Source organism: Oncorhynchus tshawytscha, linkage group LG26 (assembly GCF_018296145.1).
Source record: "Oncorhynchus tshawytscha isolate Ot180627B linkage group LG26, Otsh_v2.0, whole genome shotgun sequence".
NCBI lineage: Eukaryota > Metazoa > Chordata > Actinopteri > Salmoniformes > Salmonidae > Oncorhynchus > Oncorhynchus tshawytscha.
In genome coordinates this window covers 37143840-37160640 of record NC_056454.1, presented here as the reverse complement: position 1 = coordinate 37160640, position 16801 = coordinate 37143840, and the positions used below count along the sequence as shown (strand labels likewise).

The 16801-nt window shown below is 42.7% G+C and overlaps 1 protein-coding gene across 24 annotated transcripts in view; it reads left to right on the top strand.

Annotated features, from left to right (window-relative positions):
• LOC112224858 (CLIP-associating protein 1-like) overlaps nt 1-16109 on the top strand; it is a 126497-nt gene extending 110388 nt beyond the window's left edge. For 13 of the 24 annotated variants that reach the window (XM_042306551.1, XM_042306553.1, XM_042306554.1 and 10 more), the window contains 13 exons: nt 154-297; nt 4136-4240; nt 5218-5364; nt 5507-5613; nt 5965-6093; nt 6552-6690; nt 7270-7519; nt 7790-7849; nt 8032-8222; nt 8877-9005; nt 9209-9415; nt 11612-11728; nt 12865-16109. In XM_042306551.1, coding sequence (XP_042162485.1) covers nt 154-297; nt 4136-4240; nt 5218-5364; nt 5507-5613; nt 5965-6093; nt 6552-6690; nt 7270-7519; nt 7790-7849; nt 8032-8222; nt 8877-9005; nt 9209-9415; nt 11612-11728; nt 12865-12951 — 1812 coding nt within the window. In that variant the 3' untranslated portion in view covers nt 12952-16109. The remainder of the gene's footprint in view (nt 1-153; nt 298-4135; nt 4241-5217; nt 5365-5506; nt 5614-5964; nt 6094-6551; nt 6691-7269; nt 7520-7789; nt 7850-8031; nt 8223-8876; nt 9006-9208; nt 9416-11611; nt 11729-12864) is intronic. The other 11 variants (XM_042306570.1, XM_042306569.1, XM_042306573.1 and 8 more) reach the window with 3 other exon arrangements.
• The last annotated feature ends 692 nt before the right edge of the window (nt 16110-16801 follow it).

Below are 16801 nucleotides of genomic sequence, written 5' to 3'. Positions count from 1 at the left end.
GCTTAACACTCTGTGTGAATCATGTAGCTTAACACTCTGTGTGAATCGTGTAGCTTAACACTCTGTGTGAATCATGTAGATTAACAGTCTGTGTGAATCATGTAGCTAAATACTGTGTGAATCTTGAAGCTAAACCATCTGTGTATCTTGCAGGTGAAGGTGGCCATTCTGAAGTACATAGAATCACTGGCAAGACAGATGGATCCGACAGACTTTGTCAACTCCAGTGAAACCCGACTGGCTGTATCTCGCATCATTACGTGGACCACAGAGCCCAAGAGCTCCGACGTCAGGAAGGTGCAGTGCCTATAGAAAGTCTACAACCACTTGAAATGTTTTCACATGTTGTTGCGTAACAAAGTGGGATTGAACTAGGTTTAATTGTAATTTTTTTGTAATTGATCTACACAAAACACTCCATAATGTCAAAGTGAAGAAAAAAAATCTACACAATTTATAAATTCATTCAAATTAAATAACTAAAATATAGTTGTTGCATAGGTATTCACCCACTGTCGAGGCAAGGCTAAGTTATTCAGAAGTAAACTTTGGCTTAACAAGTCACATAATAAGTTATATGGACTCACTCTGTGTGAAATAATAGGGGTTGACATGATTTTTAATGACTACCTCTTCTTTTGTCCCCCATACAACATCTGTAAGGTCCCTCAGTCAAGTATTGAATTTCAAGCACAAATTCAACTACAGACCAGGGAGCTTTTCGTAAGCATACAGAAGGGCATTGATTGGTAGATGGGTTACAATAACAAATTAGACATTGAATATCTCGTAAAGCATGGTCAAGTTAATAATTATGCTGTGGATGCAATATTAAACCACCCAGACACATGTCGTCCTCCTGAACTGGACGATTGCAGTCGTCCTCCTGAACTGAGCTGCAGGACAGGAAGGAAACATGCTTAGGGATGTCACCATGAGGCCATTGGTGATTTTAAACAGCTACAGAGTTCAATGGCTGGGATGGGATATAATTGAGGATAGATCAACAACATTATAGTGACGCCACATTAATAACCTAAATGACAGAGGGAAAGGAATAATTACAAATAAACAGAATGAAAATATAGTATGAAACAACATGAACATGTTTTGGAATATTTCCATTGTATTTATTTGTAATTATTAATTTCTCTCTGTCATTTAGGTCATTATTGTGGCGTCACAATAAAGTAATACACTGTTTGGCCTAAATGTAAAGCCTTATGTTTGGGGCAAATCCAGCACATCACTGAGAAACGGCCTCCATCATGTTATAGGTATGCTTGACATCGGCAAGGAGGTGGGTTTTTTTTAGGATAAAAAGAAACTGAATAGAGCTTAGCACAGGCAAAAGCCCAGAGGAAAACCTGGTTCAGTCTGCTTTCCACCAGACACTGGGAGAGGAATTCACCTTTCAGCAGGACAATAACCAAAAACACAAAGCCAAATCTACATGGGAGTTGCTTACCAAGAAGACTGGGAATGTTCCTGAGTTGCGAAGTTACAGTTTTCACTTAAATCTACTTGGCAGTCTATGGCAAGACTTGAAAATGGCTGTCTAGACATGCTCCCCAACACCTTGACAGAGCTTGAAGAATTCTGAAAAGAGTAATGCAAATATTGCACAATACAGGTGTGCAAAGCTCTTATGAGACTTACCCAAGAAGACTCACAGCTTTAATTGCTGACAAAGGTGTTTCTAACATGTGTGGACTATGGGGGTTGAATACTTATAATTAAGGTATATTAGTGTTTTATTTTTCATTCATCAAAAAAATGAAATAACCTTTTCACTTTAACAGTACGGAGTGTTTTGTATAGATCGTTGACAGAAAATGAAATAACCTTTTCACTTTAACAGTACGGAGTGTTTTGTATAGATCGTTGACAGAAAATGAAATAACCTTTTCACTTTAACAGTACGGAGTGTTTTGTATAGATCGTTGACAGAAAATGAAATAACCTTTTCACGGAGTGTTTTGTTAGATCGTTGACAGAAAATGAAATAACCTTTTCACTTTGACAGTATGGAGTGTTTTGTATAGATCGTTGACAGAAAATGAAATAACCTTTTCACTTTAACAGTACGGAGTGTTTTGTATAGATCGTTGACAGAAAATGAAATAACCTTTTACTTTGACAGTACGGTGTGTTTTGTATAGATCGTTGACAGAAAATGAAATAACCTTTTCACTTTAACAGTACGGAGTGTTTTGTATAGATCGTTGACAGAAAATGAAATAACCTTTTCACTTTAACAGTACAGAGTGTTTTTTAGATCGTTGACAGAAAATGAAATAACCTTTTCACTTTAACAGTACGGAGTGTTTTGTATAGATCGTTGACAGAAAATTAAATAACCTTTTCACTTTAACAGTACGGAGTGTTTTGTATAGATCGTTGACAGAAAATGAAATAACCTTTTCACTTTGACAAAGTGTTTTGAATCGTTGACAGAAAATGAAATAACCTTTTCACTTTAACAGTACGGAGTGTTTTGTATAGATCCTTGACAGAAAATGAAATAACCTTTTCACTTTAACAGTACGGAGTGTTTTGTATAGATCGTTGACAGAAAATGAAATAAACTTTAACCGGAGTGTTTTGTATTGACAGAAAATGAAATAACCTTTTCACTTTAACAGTACGGAGTGTTTTGTATAGATCGTTGACAGAAAATGAAATAACCTTTTCACTTTTACGGAGTGTTTTGTATAGATCGTTGACAGAAAATTAAATAACCTTTTCACTTTAACAGTACGGAGTGTTTTGTATAGATCGTTGACAGAAAATGAAATAACCTTTTCACTTTAACAGTACGGAGTGTTTTGTATAGATCGTTGACAGAAAATGAAATAACCTTTTCACTTTAACAGTACGGAGTGTTTTGTATAGATCGTTGACAGAAAATGAAATAACCTTTTCACTTTGACAGTACGGAGTGTTTTGTATAGATCGTTGACAGAAAATGAAATAACCTTTTCACTTTAACAGTACGGAGTGTTTTGTATAGATCGTTGACAGAAAATGAAATAACCTTTTCACTTTAACAGTACGGAGTGTTTTGTATAGATCGTTGACAGAAAATGAAATAACCTTTTCACTTTAACAGTACGGAGTGTTTTGTATAGATCGTTGACAGAAAATGAAATAACCTTTTCACTTTAACAGTACGGAGTGTTTTGTATAGATCGTTGACAGAAAATTAAATAACCTTTTCACTTTAACAGTACGGAGTGTTTTGTATAGATCGTTGACAGAAAATGAAAGTTAAATCCATTTGAATCCCACTTTGTAACACAATAAAATGTGAAGAAATCCAAGGGGTCTGTAGACTCTATATGCACTGTATGTCTCAGTGGAAAGTAGGACCTACTAGTTATGGCATATTCCCAAGGGTCTGCTCAATAAATACCATCTGAATAACATGCTCTCCAGGCAGAAAACAACGATAATACTGAAATGCTAATAGTACAGCAGCTAGATTACTTCCTCAGCTTTACTTTTTTTTTTAGAATTGGTTCGCTTTGATTAAGTCTGTCATCAGTTGTTGTTAACTCTTAGCAAAACTCAGACACCCTCCTTTAGAAGAAATGCATTCAACAGTTTTTAAATGTTATCCATATTAAAATGTAGTTATGTAGCTATCGATACACAGGGATTTACGTAATTTGAATTACTACAGATTTTATGTTTGTAGTTGTTTATGTTCTTAACTGTGTTGGCAATGAAGCCATGTTCCACCAGAAATGACCTGGTGATAAGACTCTGCTATCTCTCTGTTCTGTGGCAGGACATGTGTTCACTCTTGGGTTGTTTGTTTTTCCACCACTGCTAGTTCCAATTGAAGTCCTCAACTAGTTTTTAACACAGGACGTACCTTACACTGTAGGGTATTAAAAACAGCTAGCCTAAAAATAATCTTTAAAGGAATGGGAAATAAATATTATTTTCCTGCTTTTAATTGTTTTATAATAGAAACAAACTTTATATACCCCACTTGCATCCCACAGGAGGACCCTGTTAACAGCTATAACCTTGTCTATGTTTATAGTAGTGTACTACTATAAACATCTGCTTTCCTTTGTCAAAACTACAATACCCATAATTCTACCTCCCTGCCACTGTGCCCCAGACCCTTCATAACTGGGTGGTGGAGGAGCTATCAGGCAGGTCCAGTACTGCAGCCTTACTGTCCCAGCAGGCCGGGGAGGGGCAACTGGAAGAGAGGTGTAAGCAGGTAGTGCCTCATCAACCAATCACTGTCCACCGCCAAGCACGCACCGCCTGCCGAGCTGCACAGATGCCTAGCTGCCTCAAAGAGTGTGAAATGATCTCAAGTGTGGCCTTGCCTTTTTTACCTCACCTTCACGCTCTAGCCCTTTCTACTGCTCGCTTTAACCTACAGTAGCTATGCCTTGCGAATTTGATTCTGGATAAATGGGCAGGTTTGAAAGTAAAACTGCTGTTGTTCGCCAACAGAACACTACTACAACACAACAAAGAATGTATGTCATTAGGTCTCAGGAGTATGTGAATGGATTGTTGCTTTGTTTGTTCGAAGTTCTACCGACCGATATCATCGCTGAATAACGATGTGAACACTTGAATGCTATTTTCCCTTTTGTTCTGTGCCTAACACATTGTCTGTTTTGAACCACATTAACAGCCTCTACATATGCATGCTGACATGGTCGTTTCTAGTAGAAAGAATGACTTTAATTATTTAAAATTGTTTTGTATTTATTAAGGTAATGTCTCAGTCCTTGTTATAAGCAATGTCTAACCTGCTAGAACGAAGTACTTGTGAATTTAATATTTTGTTTTTAAAGCATGATGTCACTCACCACAAATGTATATTACAGCAGAAGTTGCAAAAACGTGTTTGATAATGTGATCAACTGTGATTGAGATTTTTGGACTGTTTCTCTGTACTGTTTTATTCAGTATATAACACTACAGACACAGCAGTTTCAAGGTGTACATCCAAGTCTCTCCACTGGTATGGTTAGCTGACAAATTCATTTTAGTTCCTGGAGGAGCAAAGAGCTTCCCTGTAAGAATACATAACCCACTATTGACTATATGTCCCTGTTCCCCCTATCTGTCCCCCATGTAGCCCCTAACCCACTATTATCTATGTCCCTGTTCCCCCTATCTGTCCCCCAGACAGTCCATAACCCACAATTGACTACTGTATGTCCCTCTGCCCCCCAGGCAGCCCAGGTTGTGCTGATCTCTCTGTTTGAGCTGAACACTCCAGAGTTCACCATGCTGCTGGGAGCATTGCCCAAGACCTTCCAGGACGGGGCCACCAAGCTGCTTCAGAACCACCTGAAGAACTCCAGCAACACCAGCAGCGTGGTAAATGAGTACAACCAGGGATAAAAGGGAGGGGGATCTGTTTACATTAGCAGCCATATCAATTTTGGTGAGGTCATTAGTAATATTTTATTTTTCGTGCATATTTACCATTTATAAACCTGTTTGTCTCTTTCTTTCTCAGAGTTCTCCCAGCAACACTATTGGGCGGACCCCAAGCCGGCACCCCCCAAGCCGGACCAGCCCTCTCACTTCCCCAACCAACTGCTCCCATGGGGGGCTATCTCCCAGGTACGTACCCACCTTCTCTGACCTCCATCCACAGGTGCCAGTGTCTGTTTGTCTCATAATGCATGGCTAAACCACAGAGCGCTGCTTGACTGACTGAGGGCTTGTTCTCCTTCACCATGCATTCTAATACTCTACTCATATTAACGCATGCCAACCTCTAACCACAACTCAGACTATAGTTTATTTTTCTCTTCCCTCCTCTCTCTCTCTCTCTGCTGCACTCCTCCCTTCTTCTTTCTCTATTTTTCCTTCCTTCTTTCTCTCTCTCTCCTATGTGTGTGTGGCCCCTTGTGTTGTTGCCCCCACCCTGTCCCGTTCTCTCCTTCTCCGCCCGTTCGTCTGTGGCCACAGTCGGTTGTGGGGTGGGTGTTGGAGTGGCGATGGGCTACCTAAGCACCCCCCTCCCCCTCATCCTCCTCCACCTCACTCCACCCCCGCCGGCCCCGCCCTCAGGGTCCTCCGCAGAGCGTACTCTCCCAGGTAACACACCTAGGGGCGGAGCCTCAGTTCCCTAGGATGGGCAGGACAGGAAGTGACACGTCGTGCTTCTGTTGTCCTCCCAATATTTCCTCGACCAATAGGGATTGGGAACATAGGGAACATTTTCCCTTTTTTTTTGTCTCTTTTTGCACTATGGTGTCAATGTTCTCTGGGGATGTATCAGTCCCTCCTAACTAATCCCTTACAAGTGACAAATTGGGTAGAACATCACACACCATCATCCATTTTCAGAGCTTTGCCCAGAATACATCTTTACCTATCTGTCTGAAGGTCATCTACTTAGCTTGCAGAAGCATTAACCTCTTGTACGGTGTCAGACTGAAACAGCAAGTGTCCTTATAAGTGTATTCATGTGTGTGTGCAGCTTTACTGTTTGTGTGTCTGCTGTCCTGAGGGACACTTTATATAAATCCTCTCTTCCTGTTCTGTCTCCTTAGTATGTTGGAGTATGACACAGAGAACATGAACTCTGATGAGATCTACAGCTCCCTGCGAGGGGTCACAGAGGCCATCCAGAGCTTCAGCTACCGCAGCCAGGAGGACCTCAACGAGTTGAGAGGGAAGAGGGACGATGCTGTGAGTCCCAACCTCTGCATTGGAAGTGTCCTCTCTCCTCGCTCCTTATCAAAACGTATAGGAGGATACATCCAAAGTCCCACCCCTTTCACCTCCTCCTCTAATGAATTTTGAGTAAGAGGCGAAGAGAGAGGACATGAAGACAAACAAATTGGGAAAGAGCCCAGTGCCCGTATCCACAAAGCATCTCAGAGTAGAAGTGCTGATCTAGGATCTGTCCATATAATCTTATTCCTTATGATCTAAAAGGCAAAACGGATTCTAGATCAGCACTCGTACTCTGAGATGCTTTGTGGATACTGGACCAGGACTTCATGTTGCGTTCCTATATACCTTTCTGGTTCACAGCAGGTTGGTGACCCCTTAATTGGGGAGGACAGGCACGTTGTAATGTCTGGAGCGGAATCAGTGGAATGGTATCAAATACATCAAACACATGGTTACCATGTGTTTGATGCCATTCCATTTACACCATTCCAAATATTATTATGAGCCGTCCTTCCTCAGCAGCCCCCACTGCCCTGGATGTCATAACCATTTCCACGTCTGAGACTAACCGTGTTCTCTCTCTCCCCCCAGGCGGGACGGGAAGGTGTGGCGCCCTCTCCAGGCTCTGATGCCCGTCTGGGGCTGGATGTGGTGGAGGGTGGGCGTACGGCCCTGGATAACAAGACCTCCCTTCTCAACACCCCGTCCCCCCGCTCCTTCTCTGGGCCGCGAACCAGGGAGTTCGCCCCCTACGGATACGGAGACACCATCACCTCATCCTACGACAAGAGCGCCCTGAAGGAGGCCGTGTTTGATGACGACGTGGAGCAGTTTAGAGACTGTGAGTCACCTTTGACCTCTGCTTGAACCTTGATCCTGTGACTCCACCTCCATGTTGACCATCTCTGATCCATCCTGTGATGTCATGACATGATGGTGTGACGTCTTCAGGTTTAGGCAACACAAAGAAAGAATAGATTTGGTCCATCCTAGTGTTACATGCTGGCTGAAACCAAAGTGATGGAATGTTTAGACCAAAAACATTGGGATTAGGATGGCCCTTTATCTGCAGTGAAAAGTGAGTCTGATTGTCTTCCTCCCTCCTCTACAGGCCGTCGGCAGGACAGCAGTGGTGAAAACAAGATGGTGATCTCTAAGGGCTTTGCTCCAGGTAGAGACACTACTCCATGGCTGTCGTTTTTTGTTTTCTAAAGTTTTTCAATGCTGTTTCCATTGCCATCCATTTCCTTGTCACTTGCTTTTTTGTTGGTACATGGGATTACTAGCTAGCTAGGGCTGAGTGTTATATGAACCGGACCACTCATCCAGTCTTCTCCTCTGTCCTCTCCCCAGGTTCCCAGGACCACTCGGACCTGGTTGCAGACCTGCTGAAGGAACTGTCAAATCACAATGAACGCGTGGAGGAGCGTAAAGGGGCGTTGGTGGAGCTCCTGAAGATCACCCGGGAGGACAGCCTGGCCGTGTGGGACGAACACTTCAAGACCATCCTCCTACTGCTCCTGGAGACACTGGGGGATAAAGACGTAGGGATCCTTTACTTTTACTAGTTCTGATATGACAGACAGACTGCAGCTAGTTGGAAGGTTTTACCTTGCAATGATGATGATTATTATTGTGACAAACACATTCATACATAATAATAAGACTGCATCCCCAACTACCTCACTGATTATTTGTTTAGCTGCAAATGTAAAACATTCTGAAGCTGAAAGATATGGCTTTTGGCGTGTGGGTGTGGGGTGCATGTCTGAGCAGGGGTGCATGTCTGTGAGCAGGGGTGCATGTCTGTGAGCAGGGGTGCATGTCTGTGAGCAGGGGTGCATGTCTGTGAGCAGCAGGGGTGCATGTCTGTGAGCAGCAGGGGTGCATGTCTGAGCAGGGGTGCATGTCTGTGAGCAGGGGTGCATGTCTGAGCAGGGGTGCATGTCTGAGCAGGGGTGCATGTCTGTGAGCAGGGGTGCATGTCTGAGCAGGGGTGCATGTCTGTGAGCAGGGGTGCATGTCTGTGAGCAGGGGGGGTGCATGTCTGAGCAGGGGTGCATGTCTGTGAGCAGGGGTGCATGTCTGAGCAGGGGTGCATGTCTGTGAGCAGGGGTGCATGTCTGAGCAGGGGTGCATGTCTGTGAGCAAGAATGCATGTATGGTTTGTAATGGTGGCTTGTTACCCTCCCATGCAGTACACTATCCGGGCTATGGCACTGAGGGTACTGAAGGAGATACTGCGGAACCAGCCGGCCCGCTTCAAGAACTACGCTGAACTCACCATCATGAAGACCCTGGAGGCACACAAAGACTCCCACAAGGAGGTGCAACTCCTTATATTTATACTCCCTGGTGTCCCCCAAGGCTCGGTACCAGTCCTGTTCTCTCTGTATACCAACTCCATTCTTGCTTCTGTCATATCTTCCACATGGTCTCTCTTATCACTGTTACACCCAGAGCAGTTCTCTGTCATCAAACCCATGATATAAATCACCATATAAACCTTCTCCCTCCACTTTCCCCGTAGGTGGTAAGAGCAGCGGAGGAGTCTGCCTCCACCCTAGCCAGCTCCATCCACCCAGAGCAGTGTATCAAGGTGCTGTGTCCCATCGTTCAGACGGCTGACTACCCCATCAACCTGGCTGCCATCAAGATGCAGACCAAGGTGATCGAACGCATCACCAAGGAGTCCCTGCACCAGCTGCTGCCTGACATCATACCAGGACTACTGCAGGTGAGAATCTGGTCCTGTTTTGCATTATGTGAGTGTTTGGTAAGAGTGTGGTGCTACGCTGGTTACGGCAACCCACTGGGCACAAACTAGTTAAATCAGGGTTGTTTCCACGTCATTTCATATTTGTTTTTATATGTGATGAAGTCGAATCAAACATTGGATTTGCAAAAAATAGTCAATTTTTTTGTATTTCTTTCACACAACTTTTAACCTAAATCCAATGACATGGTTACATTTTTGTTGATTTCCATATGAATTCACTTTAGTTAGCAACTCAATCAAATGTAAATCCAAACTAGATGTTGAGATGAAGATGTCTGTGCCTAGTGGGAAGGTTGTGGGTTCAATTTCTGCATGGATTACATACTTATTCATATGAAATGTATACTGTTTATAGACTATGATGATATTGTCTATATGAATGCAGCTGCCACTGTATTGAAGCCATTGGACAAAGTTTATCGTAGCACACTACACATTATTAATGGTGATATGTTCAGTACACACCACTGCATAGGTTCAGTACACACCACTGCATAGGTTCAGTACACACCACTGCATAGGTTCAGTACACACCACTGCGTAGGTTCAGTACACACCACTGCATAGGTTCAGTACACACCACTGCATAGGTTCAGTACACACCACTGCATAGGTTCAGTACACACCACTGCGTAGGTTCAGTACACACCACTGCATAGGTTCAGTACACACCACTGCGTAGGTTCAGTACACACCACTGCGTAGGTTCAGTACACACCACTGCGTAGGTTCAGTACACACCACTGCATAGGTTCAGTACACACCACTGCATAGGTTCAGTACACACCACTCCACAGGTTCAGTACACACTACTGCATAGGTTCAGTACACAACACTGCGTAGGTTCAGTACACCACTGCGTAGGTTCAGTACACACCACTGCATAGGTTCAGTACACACCACTGCATAGGTTCAGTACACACCACTGCATAGGTTCAGTACACACCACTGCATAGGTTCAGTACACACCACTGCGTAGGTTCAGTACACACCACTGCATAGGTTCAGTACACACCACTGCATTATGTATCAGAAAGTAGGCTGGCCCTCTTTGCTTTGCACTCTTTTTGTTTATAAAGTCCTCCTGCATTAACCTCCGCCGTACCTTACTTCAGACCCGGTCTCAGGAGTGGCTAGTTAGGTACATCTGCTTTTAGTTTTTTTTGCACCTTACTTGTGGAATGCTCTATGAAGTTGGATGAGTTGGTGACTCTAGGACAATTCAAAAGGCTGATTCAGGACCTTATTACTGAAGAATGTGTTTGTTTTCTATGCTTGTGTTTTGCTTTTTTGTGTATTGCCGTTGTTTTTGTTTTATATATTGTTGATATGTGTATTGATGTGTATAGTGATGATATTGACGTGTATAGTTTATATTGTTGATGTGTATATTGATGTGCATTGATGTGTATATAGGTCTCATCTGGGAAAGAGACCTTGATCTCAGCATGACTACCTTTGTAAATAAAGGTTCAGTAAACAACATGTACAATTGCATAAGTTGCTTTCGAAGAAAGTGTCTGCTTAGTGGCATGAATTATGTTATTATATAGAATGCGTGACTAGTGAAGGGGGCATTGCAGAGGGAAAATAGAAACATCCTTTTTTTGTATCAGCACCATATTGGTTCATGTTCTTACTTGGACAGTGGGTACTGTTTGTTCCTGAAAATGTTTCTCTCTAGGTGTGGAGTTGTGAATGGAGTGGTGGACAGATAATGTCTCAATCATACTGCGACTGCACAAAAAACAAAGTGTTTCTCTGTTTTCTTAATGTAAATAGTGGTTTTAGCTCTGTAGATGACTTGGTTTAGAACTCCTGTGATGCAGGATTAGGGTAAGTGGGCATGGAAAGAAAATCTAGTAGAAACATCCTTGGTAGTTTCTAGGCCTACACCATATTTGTTCATGTTCATATTTTGACAGTGAGAACTGTTTGCCTTATTTGTACCTGGAAATGTTTGCCTGTACTCTGCCCCTGGGCACACACCTCTGCCACTCCTCCCACGTTCCCAATGACCTGTTGTTCTATGTGTGCTCATTCACGAGTGTGTTCGCTGCTAGCTGATTCAGTGTGTGTGTGTGTGTGCTTGTTTCTCTGTGTGTTTCTCCTGCTGGCAGCCAGTCCAGTGATAGTCTGTATGTCTGTTCCCAGGGCTATGACAACACAGAGAGTAGTGTTCGCAAGGCCAGCGTGTTCTGTCTGGTGGCCATCTACTCCGTGATTGGAGAAGAGCTCAAACCACACCTGCAGCTACTCACGGGCAGCAAGGTACGCTACCCACCACTGGCATGTGCTCGTCTGCATCTCAAAGTCCTCACACACACACACGTCCCCCAAACACAACCCCCTTATCGGTTTTCCAGGTTTTTATTTCGCCTCTGGTTTCGACTGGTTTGGTCTGTGGTGTGTGGTTTGGATGCACAGTAAGGGTAATTGGAGTGCATAAGGGGGCACTGGAGTCCATCAGGGTCATACTCATTAGGACACATTGTGCAATTGAAAACGAAAATCTGTGTTTCTTATTGGACAAGTTCAGGTAGTACTTCCTCATTTCGGACCGTTTATGGGCCTCATGAACACTATCTAATGTGAATCCCCTTTCCCCCCTCCTATTCCTGGTTTCTGACAGGCAGGCCAGGCAGAAAGTGAGAGTAAGAGAGTGTGCTGGCTGGATTGTGCCTGTTGCACAATGACCTTGGCTGGGTTGAGAAAGCAGCAGGGTCACGGAGCATTGGCTCGTAGGTTCATCGCTACAGCGACCGTTTAATTAGTTAGCGTGTACACCTTATTAGAGACTCTGGACCCTCACGACATTCCAAGCAGTGCCATGCCCAAAGCCTAATCCTAGTGCTGCCGTAGTAAGTAGACTATAACACACATTTCCCTTAGCAAGCTCTACTCTAATCAGGCATGTCATTCCACTGGATGATCTAGCTAGCTCCGATTTAAAAACATTATCACTAACATTAACTTACAAAATGATTACCCATTCATTAGTAGATGTCAACCTTGAAACAATGTTGTCCTCATTTTTGTGAGGAAATACGCAATTGGCACAATGAGCTAAATGTTACTAAGGTCACTCAGCCTGTCACGCTACGCCAGCCGTTCTCCCGTCCCCTCAGTACCGCCACAGCTTTCTGTCATCTGATTGGTCTAGACCAGGGTTGGGGTAAATTCCATTTTGAGTCCTGTGTCGCTGAGTTCTCAATACTGTAAGTCGCCCTGGTAAGAGCGTCTGCTAAAGTACTAAATTGTATTGTAGATGTTAATTCAGGAAGCAAACCCAACATCTTGATATTGACATTTCAGGTGACTTACTTTTACCAACCCTGGTCGGGACAACGGTGCCATTGTAACTTTTCTGTCATGATCACAACAATGCAAAACTGTTCTTCTTGCAGATGAAGCTGCTGAACTTGTACATCAAGAGGGCTCAGACAACCAACAGCAACAGCAGCAGTTCCTCGGATGTCTCTTCACACAGCTAGCTGTAGGAGCAGAGGGAGGGAAACACAGATCCGTCTGCCTGTACTGTGCATATGAATTAGGGGGGAAAGGTTGCTTCCCAAATTGGCATCCTTTTCCCTATATAGTGCACTACTGTTGTGCTCTGGCCAGAAGTAGTGCACTATATAGGGAATAGGGTGCCATTTGGGACAGATTCATAGTCGTGCCTCTTCCAGACCTCTCCATTCCTGATCTTTTCTTCTCTCCTTCACCCCACTGGACTCCTCTGGGTGATCTGCTCATCGCTCCAACCACCGCTTCACTTACTTTGTTCTTTTTTCCCCACATGGAACTTGTACCTTCATTTGTCTCGTCCCGTCGTTGTCGTCTCCCCGCCCCCCCAGCTGTTATGACGCATCACTAGCAATGTGTTGCAAGGTAAAGATCAGATATTCATTATGTTGAGCATTCAGAGTGTAGGGATGGAAACGTAACCAAGGGTGATGATATGGTCCAATAAGAATGGTACGTATGGTCCAATACTAAATAATACCCTGATATTGATTCAGCAAAAACAAAACATCCCTTCAAATGCAATTGGATGAGTAAACACAGCCTGAAACGTCACAGTAGAATAGGCCCTTCACGTTTAACCAGGAAGTCCCATTGAGGTCGGAAGACCTGTCAAGGGGGACCACATGACAGTCGGTTTGTGATAAAGAATCATATGGCTGGCAATATGTCAGCGAATGAAGTAGAATTAGTCGATTGAGGTATGGCGTTGGTGGATGGAGCGAGACATGATGTCCCAGATGTGCTCAATCCTATAAAAAGTCAAAGAAGGAAACATTTTAATAAAAAAATGTTACGTATGTCAATCATTATAAAGACTAACTTAAGCCCAGGTAAGCTAACACTATTTTTTATTGTTAGTATCCATTAGTTTGGGAGAAATTATAATGAAACATTATCAGAGGCCAACTTCCAGCTAATAGCTTGGCTATATCATGAGAAAAAATAGAAGTATTGTTTTAAATAAATGCTGACCTTCATTTTTTCAACCAAAAATTGCCATTCTAAAATTGAAGCTGTTCAAAATAAGGAGAGCGGTAAAGATGCAACAGTGTCTGAAGTTAGCAAATCTGTCTTTCCAACTCACAATCAATTATTGTTGCGGATAACTCCATTTCCATTGTCAAATAAAAACAAATATTAAGGGAAGAAAATACACCATTACATTTCTTTACATTCCCTGAATCAATCAAGTGATATTGAATGGATCACTTCCAACTCATAGAATTAGAATGAGTGTTCACAACCTACTCAATGTCCATGTTGCTAATGATGTCACACTGAATGAGTGTTCACAACCTACTCAATGTCCATGTTGCTAATGATGTCACACTGAATGAGTGTTCACAACCTACTCAATGTCCATGTTGCTAATGATGTCACACTGAATGAGTGTTCACAACCTACTCAATGTCCATGTTGCTAATGATGTCACACTGAATGAGTGTTCACAACCTACTCAATGTCCATGTTGCTAATGATGTCACACTGAATGAGTGTTCACAACCTACTCAATGTCCATGTTGCTAATGATGTCACACTGAATGAGTGTTCACAACCTACTCAATGTCCATGTTGCTAATGATGTCACACTGAATGAGTGTTCACAACCTACTCAATGTCCATGTTGCTAATGATGTCACACTGAATGAGTGGGCCATTATAAGTCAAGACAACATACAAACTTGTCAGTGAAAACACTAAACAAATCCAAAGTGTCACGTTTATTTATTCCCACCCTCTTCCCACCTATGTTGCCAGATTATAGCATTGATGCTGCTGTTTATAACGTATACCTGTCTGATGAGTAACAACCCTACACTTATTGATAATGCGAATATTACAGGCTCAGTTTTGGAAGGAGATCAGTGGATTCATTGAGACAGACTCCTAGTCCTGGATTAAAAACTATTCTCAATGGAGAATATCTATTAAAAGTATGTTTTAGTCCTAGTCTTAATATGCGTCCAGGAAACCGTCCCAACTAGGTTTATGTTAATTTTCCACAGTAATGTTTGGATCACTTCTACTGTTGAAAAACAGGATAGATGTACATACAGAAGCTCTCAGCTCTTAAAAATGTGAAACCATTACTCCAGGAACTACAATAAAACTGGCTTGCAAACCGATACAATAATATCCACCACGATGATGCAAATGTTAGTTGTTTATAATAATACAGTATTACACCCATCTTCTCATCACCTTCCTTTCACGCAACTACAGCTTTTGCAATAAAGAAAATACCATGATGAGCAAATTTAAGTATTTTGTACATAACTCTTGATCAATCACCACTTCGCAACTTTCGTGTAATGAAATAAAAAGGTTGGCTCTCTCACTTTTTTTGCACGCTAGCGAATTAGCTTGCATGTTTTTGGGCAGCACACCCACTTGATGCTGCCTTTAATCGATGGGTCCTGTTTTCGCTGTTGAAGTGCACTTGTAACCGCATCAGTTTGGTCAGCCTTTACAACAACAGGTAGGAATACACTCACAAAGCTCTGTGAGTTGTCCAGAACTACGAAGACTCTGTCTGCCCTAGACAACAGTGTACACTGTACAGGACCTAACCGTCTCAAGATGCCAAGCAGACATATACAGTACTGGGTCTCCTTTAGTACAGTACTACATATTTGGGCATGTGGCTTTATAAAGGTACACTGTGTGTGCGTGCCTTGTTACCATAGTAAAGTGTGTGACATCTATTTCCATCTGTTGAACAGTTTAAAAAATGACACTAATTGTTTGTTTTTAAATGGGGCCATCATCCTTTTGTAAGTATGTTAATTTTATTTGATTGTGTGTTAGGGAGAAGCCAATTGTTTTGTTAAAGACAGAAAGTACTGTATTGGCTGATCTGGCTGAAGATCTGGATCATTATCTGCTGGTGATGATGGTCCCTAAGAGAAGCTAATCCTAGCAATCTGTTCCCTTTGCATGTTATTGTGTTTGTTTCTATTGTTTTGTCATTTAAGATTCATATCTGTATTTATGATAGTTTTATTTTAGTTGTAGTTTTTTATGACAACTTGTACAGAAGGGTTTCGTTAACATCCACCTGTGATAAATGATTTGCCTCAATGTACATTTGTTTGCTTTAGAAATAAACGAACATTCAAGTTGATTCACTTTGTTTATGTAAGTTTGTATTTGTATATTTAGGTAATTGAATTTAGCATTTGTATGCAGTTCGAATGCTCAGTGTCCCATTCATTTTTAAACAAATTTGAGTGCTGAGTTGTGCATTAGTTCTTCTGTCTAAACATTAACTCAACTGAGACTTTGATATGCTCTTTTGATACGAAAATAGTTCCCTTGGCTGCCAAGGGAGCTGAAGCATAGGCTGCTACAGTAGGTTGAGCCAGGGACAAATAGCCCATTGAATAACCTTTTTAGGGTGTGTGGCCTCCACGTGCCGGTATGACCTCCCTACAACGCCTGGGCATGCTCCTGATGAGGTGGCGGATGGTCTCCTGAGGGATCTCCTCCCAAACCTGGACTAAAGCATCTGCCAACTCCTGGACAGTCTGTGGTACAACGTGGCGTTGGTGGATGGAGCGAGACATGATGTCCCAGATGTGCTCAATTGGATTCAGGTCTGGGGAACGGGTGGGCCAGTCCATAGCATCAATGCCTTCCTCTTGCAGAAACTGCTGGCACACTCCAGCCACATGAGGTCTAGCATTGTCTTGCATTAGGAGGAACCCAGGGCCAACCGCACCAGCATATGGTCTCACAAGGGGTCTGAGGATCTCATCTCGGTACCTAATGGCAGTCAGGCTACCTCTGGCGAGCACATGGAGGGCTGTGCGGCCC